Source organism: Ictalurus furcatus, chromosome 20, assembly GCF_023375685.1.
Source record: "Ictalurus furcatus strain D&B chromosome 20, Billie_1.0, whole genome shotgun sequence".
In the NCBI taxonomy this organism is placed as follows: domain Eukaryota; kingdom Metazoa; phylum Chordata; class Actinopteri; order Siluriformes; family Ictaluridae; genus Ictalurus; species Ictalurus furcatus.
The window spans coordinates 4259966-4283162 of record NC_071274.1 but is presented as its reverse complement, the minus strand read 5'-3'; the positions used below and the strand labels follow the sequence as shown (position 1 = coordinate 4283162).

At 39.1% G+C, this 23197-nt stretch overlaps 3 protein-coding genes across 5 annotated transcripts in view; 2 read left to right on the top strand and 1 right to left on the bottom strand.

Moving 5' to 3' along the window:
- The window catches only part of LOC128623828 (syntaxin-1A), a 101029-nt gene that overhangs the window by 53901 nt on the left and 23931 nt on the right, over positions 1-23197 (bottom strand). For all 3 annotated transcript variants that reach the window (XM_053650937.1, XM_053650939.1, XM_053650938.1), the window contains exon 3: positions 7943-8042. In XM_053650937.1, coding sequence (XP_053506912.1) covers positions 7943-8042 — 100 coding nt within the window. The remainder of the gene's footprint in view (positions 1-7942; positions 8043-23197) is intronic.
- Positions 707-10664, top strand: LOC128623830 (gamma-crystallin M2-like). The gene is made up of 4 exons (XM_053650940.1): positions 707-838; positions 9454-9565; positions 9736-9981; positions 10066-10664. Exons 2-4 carry the CDS (start codon positions 9557-9559, stop codon positions 10348-10350), a joined length of 540 nt encoding a protein of 179 aa, XP_053506915.1. The 5' UTR covers positions 707-838; positions 9454-9556; the 3' UTR covers positions 10351-10664.
- Positions 13287-14567, top strand: LOC128624166 (gamma-crystallin M2-like). Its single transcript, XM_053651570.1, has 3 exons — positions 13287-13295; positions 13851-14153; positions 14239-14567. Exons 1-3 carry the CDS (start codon positions 13287-13289, stop codon positions 14521-14523), a joined length of 597 nt encoding a protein of 198 aa, XP_053507545.1. The 3' UTR covers positions 14524-14567.

Below are 23197 nucleotides of genomic sequence, written 5' to 3'. Positions count from 1 at the left end.
AAACCTGGTGCGAAGCAAATCTAACCTCTAGTACAAGTTACTTTCTTTCTTTCTACTTTCTAATCGGAATGATGCTTAATAGCATCCTCTTAAAAACGCTGTTTAAACCAATTGGAAGGTCAAGACTTACAATCCAAATATCCATCCATACATACATTTTCTGTACTGCTTATCCTATACATGGTCACGGGAAACCTGGAGTCTATCCCAGGGCGACTCGGGGGCACAAGACAGGTGACAACCCATTCACACAATACGGGCAATTTGGAAATGCTGATGTCTTTGGACTGGAGGAGGAAACCCCTGAAGCACGGGGAGAACATGCAAACTCCGCACACACAGGGCAGAGGCGGGAATCAAACCCCCAACCCTGGAGGTGAGACACAAAAGTGTTAACCACTAAGCCACGGTGCCCCCATTACTTACAGTCCTCTACATATCTTTCCTATTAGTTACTGAAAATATGATCTAATTCATTATCCAACATAGTTTAAGATGAATAAATGAATAATAGGGGACTGAAAACTATACTGAAATATACCGAAAACCATACAACGATACTGGAATGTACTGTTTTTTTGTTGTTGTTTTTTTTACTAGTACGTAGGTACAACATCTACAGGCACCAATATTATGAAAGTCCTGTCAGCTATTTAAGGCAGCACATTGAAAATAACAGCCCACATACATCAAAAAAAAAAAAAAAGGAACAGCTGCCAGCCATGTAACTAACAGCAGAATAGCAAGAAATAAGCAGTGTTAAAGTGCATTCTGCAGGAAAAAAAACATCATCTGGGTTCAATGGGTCTCGTGGGTTCTTCGCTGCAACAACCAGAAGGTAAATTTTTTTTTCCGAAATGGATTTACTTCTTACTGCTCAGACCTCTGTCTTGACGCGTAGGTCGGATAAACAGTCTGATACGAGCAGAAGTTGTATTCTGTGAACTCCATTTTTCCATTAATGGAGATATTGACTTCTAAGCTCTCATCAAGAACTCTCTACAGATACAGCCTTGAACCTTATTATGTTTTTCAGACATGTGTCATGCCTGGTTGCATCACACAGCAGTGACTGTCAAAGAGGCTACAGGCCATGAAACATTTGATAAAGTCGTTAAGAAACCCTCACTGAACACAAGAAGTGCTTTCACAGCTTTCTTAAATCAGATCTCAGATAGAGATATAATGGAGATATAAAAGAACATTTAAGACTATTCACAAATATAGACTGTAGAAAAGCACAAAGTTAGTTTGTACTGCTAGTTTAGCAGTAAAGATTATGAGCATTCATGAATGTGACTAAATGGTCCTCGGAGAATCTTGTCAGATCACTTCATATTAGTTAGCTGACTAGCTTTATCACTTAGTTAGCTTATGTTAGTAAAGATTAAAGTAAAGATTATTATCATTTGTGAAGAAGACTTTCTCAGAAATCCTGTCAGGTTATTCCATGCTTTATGAGAAGCTGTAACTTTAGCTAATGTTAGTTAGCTGACCAGCTTTATTTGATAGTTTAGCTGGTTAGCTTAATCAGTAAAGATTATGAATATTTCTACCTATGATTTAAAAATCATCCTGTAAAAAATCCTGTCAGGTAGCACATGCTAGTTAGCTGCCCTGCTAAAAACCGCAACAACAACAACAACAACAACAACATCAGCAACCCTCAAAGAATTTGTAATGGTTTAAATGGTTATAATGGGTATTGTTTTGGTTTTAATGGAAACTGTAATGGTCCCCGTGGGTCTCTAGTGGTAATTTGCTGCCTTCTATTGGTGGCATGTTATGTCTAGTAGATTCCATTAAGGACCAATAATGGTAATGGTTTCAATGGTTAACTGATGTTTTGTAATTTGGCATTTGTAATGGAAATCATTAGAATTTCTGTGATAGTTTCTATTGTTTTGTTTTTTTACTTCAGTAAGGTGGCTAATACTATTATTGAAGATTACAGACTTCTGTGAATGACTTAGAAATATCCTCTCAGAAGAGTACCTTCAAGACTTCCATAGAAACTCTCAAAGACGTGCCTTTTTCATTATTTTAGAAGAGTTTGAGTTTGTCTGATGTGCTCATATATGCACAAAAAGCACCACTTGAAAGTCCACTTGAAATGCTGAAGTGGTGAGCCAAGTGTGAGAACACTCCAGACTCTAATCCAGGTCTGGATTTAAGTTTGATTTATTTCTCAATCCTTGTATTTCCGACACCTATTTTTAAATTTCGATACATAATATTTTGCTGCCGGATCATGTTTTTGAATACATTTGGCGCAAAATTGACTCCACGGGAGAAACCGCAGGCCGCCATGGAGATGCAGTTTAAACAGTCATTGTGTTTCCTTTTGCATAACTATCAAACAATGCAAAAAAGATGAGACGATAAATCTTGTAGCCTTCACTTATTTAGGATATAGAAATACATAGTGGAGCTGCTCGACTACTTATTAGCATAACTACATCGTTATTACTCGCCTATTCATGTAATATGACTGTATATTACAGAGAGAGAGAGAGACAGAGAGACAGAGAGAGAGAGCGCAAGTAAAAGAGAGAGAAATAAACGAGGACTGTGGTAGCTGCTGGGAATAATGCAGACTACTTAAATTGCGGGCAAGAGTTTAAAACTGCTACGTTTGACTCCTTTGTGTTCATTAAATAGACATCCGTCCTGAGCGTTGGAGCTTGTTTATATTCATGACTGGGAGAAGGATGGAAAATTACAGAACGTGCAGGAGAATGTATTAACAGCAGGCATGTGCATGCATTTCTGTAAGCTTAAAATACTCTGGTACATTTAAAAGAAAATGCAGTGTCCATCCCTCCATCCATTTTCTATACCGATTATCCTACAGGGTCGCGGGGAACCGGGTGCCTATCCCAGGGAGCATCGGGGACAAGGTGGGATACACCCTAGACGGGGTGCCAATCCATCGCAAGGCACAATCACATACACACTCACACACTGCAGACACTTTGGACATGCCAATCAGCCTACAATGCATGTCTTTGGAATGGGGGAGGTAATCGAACCCCCAACCCTGGAGGTGTGAGACAAACGCGCTAACAACTAAGCCACCATTCACCCACAATTGTATATCTATTCCTAAAACACCCACCACCCCCACAACCAATAATCAACTTCACCACGGCTATTAGTTCCACCTGACACTTAGACCTCTGACTGAAGACCCCTTGTTCATATAGGATGTGTTCAATATGCTCTACTTGTGTTCTCTATCCAGCATGCTGCACCAGCATATAATGTACATAAACTGCATACAATTACTTATAGTACTATGCAATATACTTGAGCAATATCGCACGAGCAAGAGTGTGGTTCATTTCGAAATTAATATCGACTAAGTGACATTTCGGATATTATATGGCCAAATGATCTGTTTATTTGTTTATTTGCTTCTGGAAAGAGATCCCGAAGAAGCCGCAACTCATTTTCTCACACTCACATCCCATCTTCCTTTTCATCTTCATCTGACAAACTCTCATATTTTAAGCCAAAAGTTATATTCCTGAAAAGTATTGTATGCCATGTCTGCTGATGATGTCGCTAACTCTACTGTAGTAACCGTTTCGAACTAGGAAGTGGAATTTTACGTGACGAACACAGACAAGCGGCGTGATACTTACAGTGAAATGTCCCAGTGAGGTTATACTCAGTATTCTTGAGTTATCATTTGATGCACTAGACAGTAATGTAATTATTATAGTAATTATAGTAATGACAGTAATTAACCAGTCCGTACAGGAGCTTTTTTTTTTGTGATGGATGCAGCTACAAATGCTTGATATTCCTGCGGCTGTTTTAAGAAATTTGCGATGCAACTTGCAGGTTGTTTTGTGGTTTATTTGCGGAAAACTACTTGAATTGGTGAAATAGCAAATAGTCTTTCACAGTGATGCTTTGTTGGTAAATGAGACCTTTTAGCTGTACTCATGTTTGACGCACATGAATTCGAAGAGGGCTTTGGCTTACTGCGTCACACGAAAATCTGCGGTAATTTAGAAACATATCATGCCGTTTGCGTTAATTTCTGCTGTTGCAAAACTGAGGCACTGATTCAAATCGGGGAGGACTAATTAACTGTGACGCGTAGAGGCAGATACCTTAGAATATTACCTCAGATTGTTTTATTTTTATACTGAGAATGTTCATTTACTCTGACACAAAATGTTGGTGGCTAAAGCCAAAAATAGTGCACTGACACGGCGGAGAAAGGCTTTATGCTATTCCAAAACCAAGTTTGTCTTACTTCCTACACAGAAGTACAATGCTAATGTACAAACACGTGACAGAACTAGCATAAATGGCTAATTTTCTTCTCTGTACAAAAAGTCATGACAAATCTCACAAGAACATTAATATTAAATGGATTCATTTGACAGCAAATCTAAAATAAATAAATAAATAAATAAATAAATAAAAATAATAGCTTACTACTGAGCTACAGTTACTACAGCCAGTTCTAATAGCGGTCAGTTAGCATTAACTTGATAGGACAATTAGCTGCAACATTAAGATAAACATACCACAGTATAACTGCAATTGGAATGTTTTTATATATATAATCATTGCTGTTGGTTTCTATATACTGCAGTTTCCCAGCATTTGGAAATGAACGTGCATTGTGGGATGCTATACACCATGAATATACTCTAGCTCTGGTTGCATACTTGGAAATTCAGCCCGAATAGTATGTCATCTGAGTGTCTTTGGTGTACTGGAAATATTTAGGATGGGGCGGAGTACGAATAGTATGCATATTCCATTTTGAATAACTACTACTAAAATGACTTTAAAAAAAAAACAAAAACTAATCTCCTAATATAAACACTGATAGAAGTGTACTCGTTAAAGCACTGGTTAAAAAAAAATGATGGTGTTAGGGAAAGAGACAGCTTGAGTGATGAACAAAGGGAGTCAGGAAATGCAGAGGCAGAAATATAGAAGTGCAGACATGTTCAGCCAGAGCTGTGATGAGCTGTGAGTTGTATAAGTGTCTCTCAATAGCACATTGTGTATTCTCAGACAAGTCAGACATCAGACAAGTCGGCCTTGGCATTTCTTTTAGTAAACAGGAACAGTGAAAAATGTCCAGTCAGAGTACGTTATAGGGAAAAAAACTTTTAAAAATGTGATATTCATTTTTTACCTCTCAGGGTTTGATGATTGAAAGGGTGTTAGAACGCTTGGGGATGTACTGTTATAGGAAAATAATCAACAATGGGGTCCTAAAGTTAATTCTTTTCCAATAACAGCACATCCTGAAGTGTTTCATTCTTCAAATACTACAGCAATTTGCCATCGATTACAATTTTGTATGAATTAAAATGTACTTTTTATCCATTTATTGTTACATTTTAATGTAATGTCTCTTGAAGTTAATAAAACAAAAACAAAAGAAGCCATTTTATCTTGTTGTTATGTTAGCATGAAACTAGAGAAAAAGCATAAAGTCCTGAAGTGTCTGAAAACTTGTCCTGACACTGGAGCCTCCTTAAATAAACGTTTCCTTTCTTTGTTAAATAACAGAATGTTTTAGTTAGTTGTTAATATAGAAATTAAAACGTACTAGAATGAGCGCATTAATATAAACCTGTGATTTGCCTTGTTGTAGAAAATGATTCGATACCTTCTGACCAATCAGATTCGAGAACTCAACAATGCTGTGGTATAAAGAGTTACTCTCATTCTCAACTTTTCCTACTTTAACGCTCCAGTTACTTGCTGATTGCAGTGACATAGCGTCAATAAATAGTAGAAAATCAATTACTAAAACAAATGAAAGGAGGATTTGGAATACTGAAAATGATCATGTAATAGCTGTTTATTACTCATTCGCAACGGTGCCGCACATTTTGAAGTGAATGACACATTCCTTGCTGGGACTATCCTCAGCAGGACGGTACTGTGTAATGAATCCCATCTGCACAAAAGTTAATCACATTGACATTTTGAAACACAACTGATGACATGTCATTTCCTGCTCGCGCTCTCAGAGAGCAGAAAGCAGCCTTCTCTAAACCATTAGACACTTCCAAAGTGCACAAAGCAGGACTGAATGTGTGGCGTGGGAGAGTCAACGAGTCCATCGATAGAGCATGTGGGCGGGAGCTGTGTGTGTTTGGCACCGCCCGCGTGGGCCATCTATAACCAGATCAGTCAAAACATTAGCAACGAGAAAGAGAGCTTAGCTGTAGTGTTTACATGTTGCTGACTCATAGAGGCCACTGGAAAATAGATGAGCTCTAGTAGGATACACCAAAGGAGCATAATAACAGTGTGTGATAGAAAGACTGATATTGAGACAGCACAATACATAGAAGCTACGTGAAGGCGGCAGTCAGATAGTATACCAGTGTAAAAGGGCCTATGGAAAAGACATGAAGTGGCTGAATTGATGTATACAGTCCGCTCCAAAACTATTGGAACGGCAAGGTCAATTCATTTCTTTGTGCTATACACCAAAGACATTTGGGTTTGAGATCAAAAGATGGACATGACATGAAAGTTTAGGATTTCAGCTTTTGTTTACTTCTATTTACCTGGTATTTACAACATAAAACATAGAATCTTTTATATCAGACGACCCAATTTGTAGGTGAACAGAAGTATAGGGACTGATTAGTAAATTAAAGTAAATAACACTTTATATTTGGTTGCATATCATTTTCTTGCAGTAATTGCATCAAGCCGGTGACCTCCTGATTAATTTGGATGCATTTCTCTGTAAATTGGCAGACAAAATGCTCCTGTAGACTTCTGTATTCATTCGGATGCTACCAGTATGAGTTACATCATCAATAAAGATTGGTGAGCCTGTTCCAGAAGCAGTCATGCAAGCCCAAGCCATGACACTACCTCCACCATGCTTCACAGATGAGCTTCTATGTTTTGGATTATGAGCAGATCCTTTCTTTGCACTTTCTCCACACCTTTTCATCACTTTGGTAGAGGTTAATCTTTGTTCAAGAACTTTTGTGGCTCATCTCTGTATTTCTTTGCGAATTCCAATCTGGCCATCTGATTCTAATTGCTCATGAGTGGTTTGCATCTTGTGGTACGACCTCTATACTTCTGAACTTGAAGTCTTCTTCAAATGGTGGATTGTGATGTCATCACCCCTGCCCTGTGGTGGTTGTCGGTGATGTCACTAACTGTTGTTTTGGGGTTTTTCTTCACAGCTCACACAATGCTTCCGTCATCATCTGCTGTTGTTTTCCTTGGCTGACCCGGTTCACGTCTGGTTGTTAATACACCAATGGTTTCTTTCTTTTTCAGGACATTCCAAATTGTTGTATTGGCTATGCCCAATGCTTGTCCAATGGCTCTGATAGATTTTCCTTTTTTTTTTCTCAGCTTCAAAATGGCTTGCTTTTCTCCCATAGTTAGCTCTTCATGCTGGTAGACATGTGTAGCCAACTACCAAATCTTTCTGAACTGCGCAAAGCGCTATCAACCCTCCTCCACATACATCAGCTCACAGACAGTCATGCTTGGTTAGTGTCACAGTGACTGACAGGGGAGAGAGAATACGCCGTCCCTCCCACCCACCTTCATATCTGACTGCACGCTTTTACACTCTCAAGTTAAAACCACCAACTACTGTGAATATTTTTGGCGGGTCCAACTGGATCCCAGTCCTGATACACACCTCTAGGCTGGTTGCAATAACAGTCCTAAATAAGGCATTGTAAACAGGTTGGCGCTAAGGACAGATTTTTAGAGAGGGCTTTGTGTTTCTTGTTGTTTTGATCTATGCCTGTGTATTAATTCATGTATTCGGATATGCCTCGTCGTAATCCCTTGATGACTTATACACGTAAGTGTAACTATTCAATTATTCTTCATAATGCGCTTGCATTGTTATCAATTATGACAAATTATAAATATGGTCATAAAGCTTCGTAAAGTAGCATCTTACTTTCGTCTGGATTTGGCGCGGCAAGGATGGCACTGTGTTTCCGCTTTACCTCCTCTACCTTCTCAGCCAGTGAGTCAATGTAGCCACGTATCTCTTCCACCTAAGAGAGACAGAAAGAGAAACAAAAAAAAAAGCCTTCACTCTTAGGTTCGATGAACGCTCACAAGAGCAAAAGAGAGGTTGTGTGAGCTTTGGAATCCAACAAAAAAACCCCACATATGACTCATTCTGATCCTATTGATTGATCTCAATCATCATTCTACCTACCTTAGCATCCTTTTCCTGAACATGACTAATAACATTTTGTATACCAATGAGCGTATTAGGAATGTAAAACATACTGTAGAATAGTAACGGCAATAAAAACTGCAGCAAGAAGGAAAATAATCAGGTAAAGTGTACAAAAGGTGTCCAAGAAAATCCATCAGACCCTCGAACCTGCATAAAATAAAATGCGTTAAATGCTCTCCAGTTTGCTTTTTTAAGTTTGCTCCTCCTTAATTCTGTAATAAAACTCAATATATAGCACATTAGCTTGCTCTGCAATACACTTTATCTCAATAAATCTCAAACGCTGCAATGAACTTAATCAAAATCAAGACACCTGTCGTAATATCGTCTCGTAAATACCCAGAAATGCAGCTTCATCGAGGCTGAGTGTGATATTTTTAACCGCCGATAATAAAACAACAAATGCAAACATATTTAATAATACGAATGGTAAGAAAGACGGATGGTAAATAGTTACCATAATTTCATTAGGCAACTTTAGTCCCTGAAGGCTTAGTGCACTTTGCGCCTGAGGAAAACAGAATAATGTCATCTATTAATATTCATAGTGTTTTTTTGAGACCTTCAAATCTGAATTAATAATAGGACTAATAAAGCGTGATACTTCTTCTGTGGTATCAGTAAGTGCTGATCAGTAAGTAATGTTATTACTTATGTAGCATTAAAAATATATATATTTAAGGAGTAACATAAATAGGGTGTTAAAGGAGAATAATCAACGACGGAGTGGTGTAATGCGACCTGATGAAAAGCAGTTACCAGTTAAACATTTATTTCTTCACCAGCCTCTTTTTTTCCTCTCGTTTGAACCGCAAAGCACGAGCCTGAAGACTTTCCTATGGTGGAAGAATGAAAGGAATAGCTTTAGCTATGACTGTTACAAAGCACTGACACTGAAGACTCCTTCCAAAAATGTCAACAAAAAGGCTCCTTGAAGAAAACGTCACTACATCAACAATTATATATATTTTCTTTATTTAAAAAAAAAACCAAAAAACAATTAAATCTGTTTATTATTGGTCTTATGAGTAATTTTTGAAATATCCGAACGCCTGTCGGAGCAGGTCATTGTGTCCGTTACACATGAGTTAATCTTCTAGATATTTGATTCACACAAAAGCTCTTCAGCTCTCCAGAGACCTCCACTGTAAATCGTGTGCGTTGTTGCTTGCTCAGGACATTTCACAATAGGAGGTGCACTTTTTTTTTATTCTGGCCAGGTATAAATTCAGAGCTTGAACGTGGCAGAGCATCAGTTCACCAGCTGGACAAACTGCTCCAACTACCAAATCCTCTGCTGTGACTAACAACACACTCATCACCATGGCCAGGGTGAGCACCAGAGCTTGAAAATTAATGATTGTACCCTGGGGTTTTACTCGAGGGAAAACCCTGTTTATCTTTTTAGTCTGTGAAATTTAGGAAATTGAAATATAATAATCTTGCTTTGGCGGAACTCACTAAATTCCTGTTGGTTAAATGTTTTCTTTCTGTCTGACCAGATCATCTTCTACGAGGACAGGAACTTCATGGGTCGCTCCTATGAGTGTAGCAGCGACTGCTCTGATATGTCATCCTACCTGAGCCGCTGCCACTCGTGCAGGGTGGAGAGCGGCTGCTGGATGGTGTACGATCACCCCAACTTCATGGGAAACCAGTATTTCCTCAGGAGGGGCGACTACGCCGACTACATGAACATGTGGGGCTGGGGCAACAACTGGATCAGGTCCTGCCGCATGATCCCAATGGTATGCTAATCAACTTGCTAGCATCACAATTTCTCAATCTGAAATAATGAAAGTTGGCTCACATGGTTCTCTTCCATAAAACAGTACAGGGGCTCGTACAGAATGAGGATGTACGAGAGGGAGAACTTCATGGGTCAGATGATGGACGTGACTGACGACTGCGACTCCATCATGGATCGCTACCACTGGTCAGGCGGATGCCACTCATGCCACGTCATGGACGGCCACTGGCTCATGTACGAGCAGCCCCACTACAGAGGCAGGATGTGGTACTTCAGGCCCGGAGAGTACCGCAGCTTCAGGGAGATGATGGGAACGAGCGGAATGAGGTTCACGAGCATGAAGCGCATCATGGATTCCTGGTATTAAACAAATCCATTTCTGTAATGTGCAAATACTGAATAAAATCTTTAAAAAAGAATTTACTGGTCTATGTTTTGTGCTAACTCCTGTATGGATGAAGATGAGCGATGGAAGGCTGTTTAATTATCATGACACTATTATAATTATAGTACACCTCTAGAAACCTCTAGAACAGGGGTATTTAACTACGTACCATCCTTGGACCACCATCTATGTAATATTCCTAGCTTACAAAGGTCAAGAAAATACTATAATAAGTAATATGAGTGGTGACAGCAGTTACCATTTAGTGCTTGACTATTAAAGATTCGTTTGAGGATGCAAAAAAAAAAAACCCCCAACTTGATTCATGATGGTGCAACAAGCTGCAACAGAGGATCTGATAGAAGTTGGAATGGTTCAAACTAAAGTTGCTGAACTACAGACAGCAACTTCATACGTTGATCAAGTCTACTAAAGTACATTTGAGTCCTCAAGCCACTGAAATACACTGCTGGGTTCACAAGCCCTGCTTTACCGAATCAAGTCAACGTCATAAGCCTATGGGCTAATCAACATGAGTCTAAAATAAACCATTAAAGCCGCGTATTTGTTCTTAAATCAATGTCTGTTATATACCTAGGTGCTTGTGCTGCAGTGTGATCATATCATGTTCAAATAGAACATCAACGGAATGCAGTGAGTGAGATTGTAATGATGAAGTAAAGCATAAGCATCAATTCATTCCATAAGTCGAAATGCCCAAAAGCAGGACAAAAAATGATCATTAAATACTGAAGTGAGTATTCATTTAAACACTCGACAAAGTCAAGACGGTCTTAACGGCATGATTCTTTTAATAAATGGGCCCCCGATCATTACCTCATTATCTCATGATTCAAGTGTCCATGTAAACAGAATACCACAAAAATAAACAAGTTCCTATAATTGCAAATGCTGCATAATTAAGCAGATTTTGTTGTGTTTGTGTGAGTGTGTGTGTGTGTGTGTGTGTGTGTGCGTGTAATTCCTGCACAATTAGGCATTGTCCATTTATCTTTCAGGAAAAAATAAATAAATAAATGAATCTATCTGGTTACAGTCATGAAAATTGTACTTTAATTACTTGCCTCCAGTTAATTTGAAAAGACCTGCTTATTATTACACACTTTATTGCAAGCCTAGTGCGGATTGACTTTGTGCTCTATTGTATTATTATTTTTTTATGTGAATACAGATGTTTGGATAGTGCTGTGCATTAGTAAATAAAACTGTTTGTTTTTTTTTAACTCTCATAATCTGAAGTCATTTCTTTTGCTGGACTAATTCATGCGTTTCAATGTAATGCTAATCTCAAGAAAAATGACAGCAGTATTCTATCCGACATTCTAGCTAATCAGATATTCAGATTCCTGCAAGTAGCTTTCAGTACTGTTAGTCTCTGACTTCTTTATTCATGAGCTGGAGGAATACAGTGGCTATAAAAAAGTCTACATACCCCTGTTAAAATGGCAGGTTTTTGCGAGGTAAAAAAACAAAAACAAAGATGAAACTTAGATGAATCATGTTAGATTAAAAACTGGTTCCACCCTCAATGTGCAATTACAATATATGAAAATGAAGTGGAAAAAGAATAAGAAACATTTTAGGGAAAATAGGAAAAATTACAAAAGTTCTACAATAACCTGGTTGCATAAGTGCACATACCATTTTATACTAGTCGCTTTGGATGAAAGCGTCTGCTAAATGAATAAATGTAAATAATTGGGGATGCGGCTGTGTTCAGTAACGAACCATTCGCATTCAATCTCATATTCAAAATAATTATAACACACTTTTACATTGCAGAAAGATAAAAGTACATTATCAAACATGTCATTCATAGGATAGTAATTAATGAACTGCCAAAGTGATATTAGAAGGATAGATTAGATAGATAGATAGATTAGATAGATAGTTAGATAGATAGATATTGCAGATAGATAGATAGATAGATAGATAGATACTGCAGATAGACAGACAGACAGATAGATAGATAGATAGATAGATAGACAGATAGACAGACAGAGACAGACAGACAGAGAGAAAGATACTGCAGATAGATAGATAGATAGATACTGCAGATAGATAGATATATAAATAGTTAGATAGATAGATATTGCAGATAGATAGATAGATAGATAGATAGATAAATAGTTAGATAGATAGATAGATATTGCAGATAGATAGATAGATAGATAGATAGATAGATACTGCAGATAGACAGATAGATAGATAGATAGATACTGCAGATAGACAGATAGATAGATAGATACTGCAGATAGACAGACAGACAGACAGATAGATAGATAGATAGATAGATAGATAGATAGATAGATAGATAGATAGATTCCACCAAAATTATATATATAAATGTGTTCATTCATTATAGGTGTTTTTTTTTTTAAATTATATAATAATGTTTTTTTAAGTACTGTAAGAAACATCTGGTAGCCCAGGAATATATGAACACTGTATCGTGCAGTTATTATGAAACGCTGCCTCTAGCACTCGGCACCATGTAAATAAGGAAACAGAATGTGTCCCTTGTGGCTACAAATTAAAAAATTCAATGAAAAAAAACCCAATGCGATTTACATATAGAACTAATAATAATAAAGCTAACAAGCCTATTATATACTTAGTGTATGAATTGTATGACATGCAAACTGAAAAGAATGGATTTCAGCTGCTTTGTCTCAACAGTCAGTCCCATTGTGAAGTCTTATAGAGAACTGAGGCACGTGGAAATGTAACGAAAGCTCTGTTCACTGTTGCTTGCTCAGGACATTTCACAATAGGAGGTGCATGTTGTTTTGTTCTAGGCAAGTATAAATTCAGGGGTTAAACATGGCAGAGTGTCAGTTCACCAACTGGAAACTGTTCCAGCTACCAAATCCTCTGTCGTGACTAAGGACATCACCATGGCCAGGGTGAGTACCGGAGTTTAATTAAAGATTTATCATTTCCTATTACTATTTGGGACAAAATGATCCATTCTAAAGTTGACTAAAAACATCTAGTATCAGGATGATCCTTTATGTGAAAAGACCTCTGTGTTTCTAATATTGCTCCCAAAGCCAGTTTCCATCACAGGGTGTAGACCATGTCAATGCCAAGCCCACTGGCACTGTAACTGACCCCCAACTGCCACGTTACAGGAGATGAGCCCATAAGATGGCTCCATGGTGCCATTTCATGCTGAGCTCGACCAGGTTATGTCAGTGGCCTGGTCACCAGATGCTCACTTGAGCACCCACAGGCTCCAGGGGAGAGGCTCAGAAGCCCTAATCTGGGAAGGGTACACTTGGTCTTCTTTGTACCTTTCATATGGGTCTTTAGAATCATATTGTTTGACCTCTCCACTCAAATCTGTTGAAGGTCTCGATCCATGAATGGGTTCTAACATTAAAATAGATTTATTCTAAATCTAACAAGATGGCCTGATCCTATAGGAGATTAGTGTAGTTGTGACACCAATATGACAGATCTATAATCTTGCTTTGAGCTCACTCATTCCTGAAATATTTACCCCAAAAAAACAGATCATCTTCTACGAGGACAGGAACTTCATGGGTCGCTCCTATGACTGTAGCAGCGACTGCTCTGATATGTCATCCTACCTGAGCCGCTGCCACTCGTGCAGGGTGGAGAGCGGCTGCTGGATGGTGTACGATCACCCCAACTTCATGGGAAACCAGTATTTCCTCAGGAGGGGCGACTACGCCGACTACATGAACATGTGGGGCTGGGGCAACAACTGGATCAGGTCCTGCCGCATGATCCCAATGGTATGCTAATCAACTTGCTAGCATCACAATTTTCTCAATCTGAAATAATGAAAGTTGGCTCACATGGTTCTCTTCCATAAAACAGTACAGGGGCTCGTACAGAATGAGGATGTACGAGAGGGAGAACTTCATGGGTCAGATGATGGACGTGACTGACGACTGCGACTCCATCATGGATCGCTACCACTGGTCAGGCGGATGCCACTCATGCCACGTCATGGACGGCCACTGGCTCATGTACGAGCAGCCCCACTACAGAGGCAGGATGTGGTACTTCAGGCCCGGAGAGTACCGCAGCTTCAGGGAGATGATGGGAATGAGCGGAATGAGGTTCACGAGCATGAGGCGCATCATGGATTCCTGGTATTAAACAAATCGAATTGTGTAAATACTGAATAAAATGCTTAAAAATGATTTTTCTCGTCTGTCTTCTGGTATTATCTATAACTATATATGAGCCCTGTTCAAAACATTTAGGAAGACTATGACCACTCCATTTTTTATATGAACGTGTACCACTGTAGGTTTTTAAACCATCAACGTAACCAGAATGGCCAGTGGTCTGTGGTTCCAGACTTGGAAAGGCCAGAACTTCACTGAGTACTTCTGTTTGAGGATACAAAAATGCAAACACTCTCCTTTTACCCTTGTCTGCACTTGAGAAAGCACACTGCCGAAAGCACACTGCCAACTGATAATACTGAATGCATAGCCAGTTGTGCTACAGAGGTTGAAACACTGAAGCTGGTTCTTGATGAGCTGCATGACAGCCAAACAGTCTGGCTGCCAGTTCTGAGAGAATCCTTTGAATCTTTCTATGGAAAGAGCCTTCTCCAGAGGAGTAGTGAGATTTGAAAAAAAAAAAAAAAAAAGAAAGAAAGAAAAAACCACTAGAAAATTGCCCAGAAAATAAGAAACTGGGCTGCTAAGTCTCACTCAAAAGAGGTGCTGGATGGCAGCGACCGCTGGATTGGAAAGAAATGGAAACCATCGGCTCGGTGGCCGGTGATAAAGACACATTACTCATCATTTAAAGTTAAGCGGCGTTGGTCAGAAAATTAGCCCTTTCCTCACTTCTTAGGTACTCCCTGAACCAAGGACAGGAGGAATTTACCAAACGAGATGTCATCACATCACTTTAAATCAATTTAAGTAAATTAATAATCTGTTACAGGAACAAAAAAGGCACCAACGTGTTACACCTTTCCCATATGATTTAGCAAACCCTAATATTTTAAACACACATCCTTCTGCCCTGAGGCAGTGGGCTGACAGTGCAGTTTTATATTCCTAACTGTCCTAATGTAGCCATTTTCTTATAGAATTCCTTAAAAGCATTCATATCACACTCATCAATCCTACAACATACATCATCCCCCATCCTCTTTATCATTCTTCTCCTTCGCCATATAAAATCACTGATTACGTCCTTAATAGCCTCCTTACTGCATCTGCATTTTTAATGCATGATAATTGCCTTGTTTCCGCTGGGAGGTGTTCAATAGAGGCCTCAAATAGCTCCAGAATGCAGATGCATTTTATGGGTCATTAAGTAAATGAGTTTGTAGGATATCAATATTTTCATACCAGACACACGCAAGACGGAGGACGCGTCTGTAAATGTTGGCCGCGTTCCAAATACGAACTCGTTAATTTTTTTCACAAAATTGTACAGAGGAAAGACGGCGCAACACATGCAACTGGTTACAATTATGATCTAATTTCATTTCATTTTGAGGAGTAATGTTTGAGCAAAAACATCTTTTCTGTAAAAGAAGACTAATCTCAGGTTGTAAAAAATCAAGCAGGACAGATATTCTTGCTTCTTCATGAGATTCCAGTTCATATTTCCTCCTATGACTATTCAGTGTTTCCGCCACTATTGAACTGGGGACGCAGAATCATTTTGCAACCTTCTCAGCCTATCATTTTTGTTCCACCGTGGTGCTGTGTGAAATAAAAATAGAGGGATGTAAGATTAAAATAGCACCTTGGATGCTGTGAAGTCCTTTATATTTGCTAAACTATAAAACGGAGCCCTACATGGAGTCCCTATCGCTATTCAGTTCATTCATTCATCCTTAGTGACCGCCTGGTCAGGGTCGCATTGGTTTAAAAAGTTGGATTAAAAGACAGTTCCATGCACATCATTTGTTGCGACCAATAATGAGCTTGAGTGATATAGCCGTGGCTGAGGGAACTGTCGGAGACAGAATTCACACTATGCTAACAGTGCTAGCATATCCAAATCTGGGTTTTATCCAGTGTTTTTGGGAGCATATTGGTAGGGTTTATATAATCCTATATTTTCCATCCATCTATCTTCTACCGCTTACTCCTTCTTCAGGGTCGCGGGGGAACCTGGAGCCTATCCCAGGGAACATCGGGCACAGGGCGGGGTACACCCTGGACAGGGTGCCAGTCCATTGCAGGGCACAATTAATCCTATATTTTAAACCTTAAAATCTGAATAGAGATGCAGATATTTAAAACACTGAACACATACAGATATAAATACAGATAGTATTGCATCATTGCATTTCACCTTAGTATCAATTAGAGCCTGGATAGCTCGGTTGGTAGAGCATCAGGCATGTTTAATCTGAGGATCCAGAGTTCAAGTCCCTGTCTGGGCATTATAATAGTGGTTAAATGTTGGACTACTGATTGGATGATCATGAATTCAAATCCCAGCGCTGCCACTGTTGGGCCCTTGAGCAAGGCCCTTAACCCCCAACAACTCAGTTATGTAAATGAGATAAATGTAAGTCACTCTGGATAAGGGCGTATGCCATAATTGTATCTATGTCTTAGCCATGATAACCTTCACGGAATACTGCGTGGAACCACAACTTTAATCTTCGTATAAGGTATGTCTCTTAGTTTTATTATTGCAAGCTGTACCAACATTCCATTCTTGCTAATCACACATAGCAGAGTTTCATATGCCACAGCACACCTTCCCTTTGGTTCATCCTTGGTTTATCCTTAGTTTATCATTTAGAACCATAGTTCTCAACGTGGGGTCCGGAAAGCCCACACAGGGAGTCGATCTTTTTTGTTGTTGTTGTTACAGTGGTGAAAATAACAACACCATTACCAAAATGATTATATTTATAATTGAGTTCCTGTAGTTATTGGCCTACTTGACTGGTTACTTGAATTGAATGGGTTTAATCCAAACCTCAATAACTCAAAAACAAATAGCCCATAAATAACTTGAATCTAATGAATATTTTTAATAAAAATGTTCAGTTAGTGGAAAGTTCGGGAATTAAATGCTACCTGCCATTTAATTAATAGCCACACTATTATAGTAAATATTTACATAATGTTAACATTCCTAATATTGGAATATTTGTATTTTATTCAGAAAATAATAATAAAATTTGTACTGAGGGGTCAGTAGATTTTTTCTTTACAATTAAAGGGCTGCAAATTTTTTTTTTCGAAAACCCAGGATTTAGTACCCCTTGAGCTAACAAACACCCACCTACACACATGCCTAGCTGCAGACCTTCGTCTGCCCTCCGCATCGATCCTCTTTTCACTCCAGTGCGTCCTTAAAGTCCTGATTTAATATGGCATTGAATGATGTGAATTAATCTACACTCAAAGTGGTAGCAGAAGTCCCAATCGGTATTTAAAAAAAAAAAACAACCCACATCGCATATTACGTGTTCACTTTCATATATTTAAACGCAGAATTGTTCTTGTGGTGGCTGTAATATAAAGTTTGACCTGTCTTAAATATTGTTTTTCTCTTTATTTTCCTTTGAGCTATTTCACGTCGTACATGGCGAATCCCTTTTTGCAATAACAGTGCTGCGAAGCACTGACATAAAAGTGGGTGATCTGCGAGTGATCATAAGCTTGTCATTTTAAATCTTATGACTGCCAGAGGGTCTTGAGCAAGGCCGTGGACTTTCGTCTGCTTGGATTGTATCCTCGCTCTCATTGTAATTATTGCTTGAGATAAAAGCGTCTGTCAATGTAAATAACAGTAAAGTGAAAATTCTCCATCCATCCATCCATCCATCTTCTACCACTTACTCCTTTTCAGGGTCATGGGGAACCTGGAACCTATCCCAGGGAGCATCGGGCACAAGGCGGGGTACACCCTGGACAGGGTACCAATCTATCGCAGGGCACAATCACATACACACTCACACACCCATTCATACACTACGGACACTTTGGACATGCCAATCAGCCTACCATGCATGTCTTTGGACTGGGGGAGGAAACCGGAGTACCCGGAGGAAACCCCCGCAGCACGGGGAGAACATGCAAACTCCGCACACACATTCTATAGAGGGGAAACTGTTCTGGACAGTTTCCCATTTCATAGTTACATCTTAAAGTGTCATTATATTTCTGTGTATTGTTATTGGACACCGTGTATTCTTGTGCCAAAGAACAATAGACGTTTACTAACAATTTATACATAATCTTTGCATATATCTGAAGTGAATATTATCAAGGTCATCTACCGTGCTTACATTAGGTTGAATCAGAGCTGCGTGTCTATGTCCCTTACACAATAGACTTTAATATAGCCTAATTAGCACTTAAATTTAACATTTTAAATATGCGTGTGTGCTTTTGTTACTATATTCCCTCCCGAACAGACTTTTTAGACTGATGGTATTCTTAGTCCATGACCTAGTGTACTAGTATCAGGATCTATTAATTGATAGAGACTTCGAAGCATTTCTGTAAACCTCTCTGGATAAGCGCGTCTGCCAAATGCCGTAAATGTGAATGTAAATGTAAATATACAGAACATGGATGGCTGGATGTAATCACTGGCAAATTGCTGAACTGAAGGAGATGTGCAGTTATTGTTAAATGATCAACTTCAGGTTGGTAAAAAAAAAAACTCCTGCGTGTTGCTCCACATCATAGACACACTGTCATGTTTTATTCTTACTTAAACAATTAAACAGGCACAATGGGATGGGCTTAATTGCGTTTTGCGTGTACTGAAAATACCGGTTCACTGTAACTGAGTAGATCCATACTGATACTGTATTTTTAGCTCACATTTAAGACGAGATCATCTGCCACATAAATAAATACAAATATTGAAATAAAATTGACTTTTTTTTTTTAACTGACCCCTGTAAGTAAGACTAAACTTGGGAGGATTTAGAGAGCGATTCACAATAAACAATTCTGGAAGCGGTAATAGTTGTGGTTTATATTTAGGAACATGTTGTGTCGGCCATCGCGCTAATTGCTCTACCGTGCTAATGCGCTGGATACAATGAGAGCTGCTGTCTCTCAGTGGAAATGAACACAAAATGAGTGTTAATTGGTGGCCCTTTTACAAAGAATAGCACTCAAGCGCTTGCCTTGTCTGAGCTCTCTCAGTGTGTGACCTCTAATTTGGAAATTTCTTTTTAAAAATAGCACTTAGAGGCATAAGGGAGGGAGTCACAGTCAAGGGCAAAAGCCTGGTGGGGTCTGTGTGCTGTCTGCCACCCTGTCACATCTGCTCTTGAATTGTTCATTACTGACAGGCCCTTGAATGAGTGCGGAGTTTAATTGCACTCTTTGACCCTTATTGATGGTACATCCTTACACACTCACATCCATGCATTATCTTGCTATCTGTCTCTGGTTTGACGCCAGAAGCAGACACAGTGCTCTTTAACGGAGAAATCAAAGCTAAATGTGGCAGCTTTAAATTGGCTGTGTGTGACTGTGTGTGTGTGTGTGTGTGTGTGTGGCAGGCATGGTCCAGTCAGTGATGACATGGACACAGCCTGGGAAGCACAAGTGCCTGTGTGTGTGTGTGTGTGTGTGTGTGTGTGTGTGTGTGTGTGTGTGTGTGTGTGTGCGCACGCGTGTCCGACACCTCCTTTCTGAGGCTCTTTGAGTAAAGATGTTGCAGGGCTCAAGGACAGATGCTCCAGATGGCGGCTCTGTGACAACTTTATAATGAAAAATCCCAAAGTGAGGACGTGATAATACATACAGAGTAAACATAAGCAAAAATGCCGCATCACGTAACAATATTACTAGAGATAGCGCTGACTCGATACACAGAATCGGTCTCAGTTTGACACCAGGGGGAAAAAAATGGTGGACTGGATATCGCAGAAAGGACAAAATAAATCTGATCCTATCCCATAAGAAATGGAAAGGATTGGAATTGGATTTTGGAAAAGACGTTGAGGTTTTTTAGAAACAGGAAATGCTTACAAATATAATTCAACTTCATTTAAATTTTTGTTAAGACTGATTTTGATTACATTTATACGTTATACTTTATTATATCTATTATACAGCGTGTCCCAAAAGTCTCCATGCATAGGGGACTATGTTTTCCAGCACCACGTCGGTTGTGCCCTCGTCACTAGATGTCCGTGGACCTCCACTTCCTTCTCGGTCGGTCCGCAACACCTCAGGTCTTTAGGAATTTTGTTAATAGGTTTGGCGACAGTGTCGTGTGTGATGTGCTCGCCATGTTTCCTGTTAAAGTCCATCGCACCCAGCCGTGAGAATGATTTCAATACGTTCTTCTTCTGTCATTCTTAAAGGCTATCTGAATCTATAGATATAATATAAACTAAGTATGAAACTTTTTGGAAAAAAGTGTTCATTTCCCCTATGTATGAAGACTTTCTGGAACCCTGTATTTGCAATACAACTGTTTTTTGTTGTTGTTGTTGTTTTTGTAAAAGCTGCGGTTTTGTTTAAGTCGTGTTTTTGTATTATATTATATTTCCAGGATTTTTTTTTTTAAGTGTTTCACTTTTTTTTTTAAATAGAAAAAAAAAATATTGCATGGGTATCAACATCAGCTGATACTCAAGCTTTCAGGATCAGTGTCAGAAAACAAAAAGTGGTATTTCTTGGTATACCCTGCTTTTTATTACATCACTCTATCATTGATTATTTTCCTACAACGGAATGCCCCATCAACACCTCCAGGGTCAGGGGTTCGGTTCCCACCATGGCCATGTGTGTGCGGAGTTTGCATGTTCTCCCCGTGCTGCGGGGGTTTCCTCCGGGTACTCCGGTTTCCTTCCGCAGTCCAAAGACATGCATGGTAGGCTGATTGGCATGTCCAAAGTGTCCGTAGTGTATGAATGGGTGTGTGAATGTGTACGTGATTGTGTGCCCTGCGATGTATTGGCACCCTGTCCAGGGTGTACCCCGCCTTGTGCCCCATGCTCCCTGGGATAGGCTCCAGGTATTCCCGTGACCCTGAAGAGAATAAGCGGTATAGAAGATGGATGGATGGAATGTCCTATCATGCTTTATTCCTTACATGTCATATATATATTTTACATTTTATTCCACAAGAATCTCCAGACATGAAGGCACTTCCTATGTAGAAGAAGACGCATTCCACATTTATGTTATTTATGCTATGCAACATTAGTCTGGAATGTCCTAGGTAAAATGGGAATGTTCACTTGCACGATTTCCGACACTGCGATAGTAATACAGCATACATAGTGTAAAGACATCAGTTGGTGTATTTTTATCCTTATCTTTATCAGTGTCCATTTTTAATACAATTACACTACTCTATGATATAGACAACATTATATACTCAATTAAGCAAATATAATAATAATAATAATAATAATAATAATAATAATAATATCACTGTAATGTAAACATAAGCTTATCTTTTATACTGTCCTGTCAGACTACCCTTTCCATTAGCTGAGAGCTCTGCCATTCAGCAGTTGACCTAACAGCAATAAATCATGTACGATTAGGAGCTTATTTGGCCCACCTTAGATTTTACCTGCCAGGAAATGTAATTAGCTGAAGAGGCAGAATCTTCCAATTAAACATCCCCATTAAAAACACATTACAGCCGGGAAATCTCGCTCTATTCTGTGCGATCCTGGAAAAGCAACATTAGCTTTCGATTGTCAAAATACACACCAACTGCTCAAGTCAAAGTGGTTTTCCTTAGTTGGAGAAGATCTTGCGAACACAAGATCACAATCGAGTGGCAGCAGGTGATGAATTTGATCACTTACAAAGCCAATTTCTGCGCTGATCACTTAAAATGCCATTCTTTCACTTTTAACAATAAACGCTGTCACAGAGCAGCTTTACAGAAATGTTGTTTTTAATCCCTAATGAACAAGCTAGAGGATATAGTGGCAGGGAAAAGCTCCCTGAGATGACATGAGGAACCTGGAAAGAAACCTGGAAAGGAACCAGACATCAAAGGGAAGCACTTCTGGGGGGTGGATAGTGGGATTAAAAATCCTTTTAGTATACAGGTGTGGAAAAGTAAAGCAAACATTCCTAATGATGTTCAATAGGAGCAGATCCTCAGATGAATCCTCAGATGCACACAGGACAGTTTTTTATGATTACAGCAGCAGTTCTTCCTTAAAGTGTTTTAATGTGGTACTATGTCACTACACAATGTATTCATGATGCAAATAAGCCATGTAACCAAATACAAATACATTATTCGGAATAAACTGATAATGTGTCCTAAACGGATACAAATACAGATGTGAATATGAGGTGCATTTTTTTTTTTTTTTTGGAAAGCTTACCAGAAAGGTTCAAAGGGCATCAGGCTGAGAGTAGAAGTTTGCATGGGCCAATTGGAAGCAACAATGCGGGCGCAAGAGACTGATCAGATATGAAGCTTCTGGGGGCAGGGGAGACCACATTCACGTTAATGCATTTACATCCTTAGTAACTGCCTGGTCAGTGTAGTGGTGGTTTATTTGGACTATTAGTTTGTTGAAATTTTGGGAAATAGAGAAAAAATGCATTCAGGTACAAAGAAAAACAATGACAAAATTTTTTTATAAAATCAGTCCCTCACACATCTCTAGAGATTTTCATTTTAGACCACACCCACTTCGGTTTCAATTCCGAATGCAAATACCTAAACAGGTACATATACACCCTTAGAACAAATTCATATTGTGAAAACTAGCTGGCTTGCTAAATAGCTAGTGTTCTAATTATCCATTGCACTAATTAACTAGTAGAACAACATAATAAAGCTCTAGTACACACATAACAAATGCTATATCTTTGAA

Bases quoted from the DNA above. Each gene is read 5' to 3' on its own strand.
- LOC128623830 (XM_053650940.1), top strand. The intron at 9,982-10,065 runs GTATGCTAATCA...TCCATAAAACAG, and splicing joins CCTGCCGCATGATCCCAATG to TACAGGGGCTCGTACAGAAT.
- LOC128624166 (XM_053651570.1), top strand. The intron at 14,154-14,238 runs GTATGCTAATCA...TCCATAAAACAG, and splicing joins CCTGCCGCATGATCCCAATG to TACAGGGGCTCGTACAGAAT.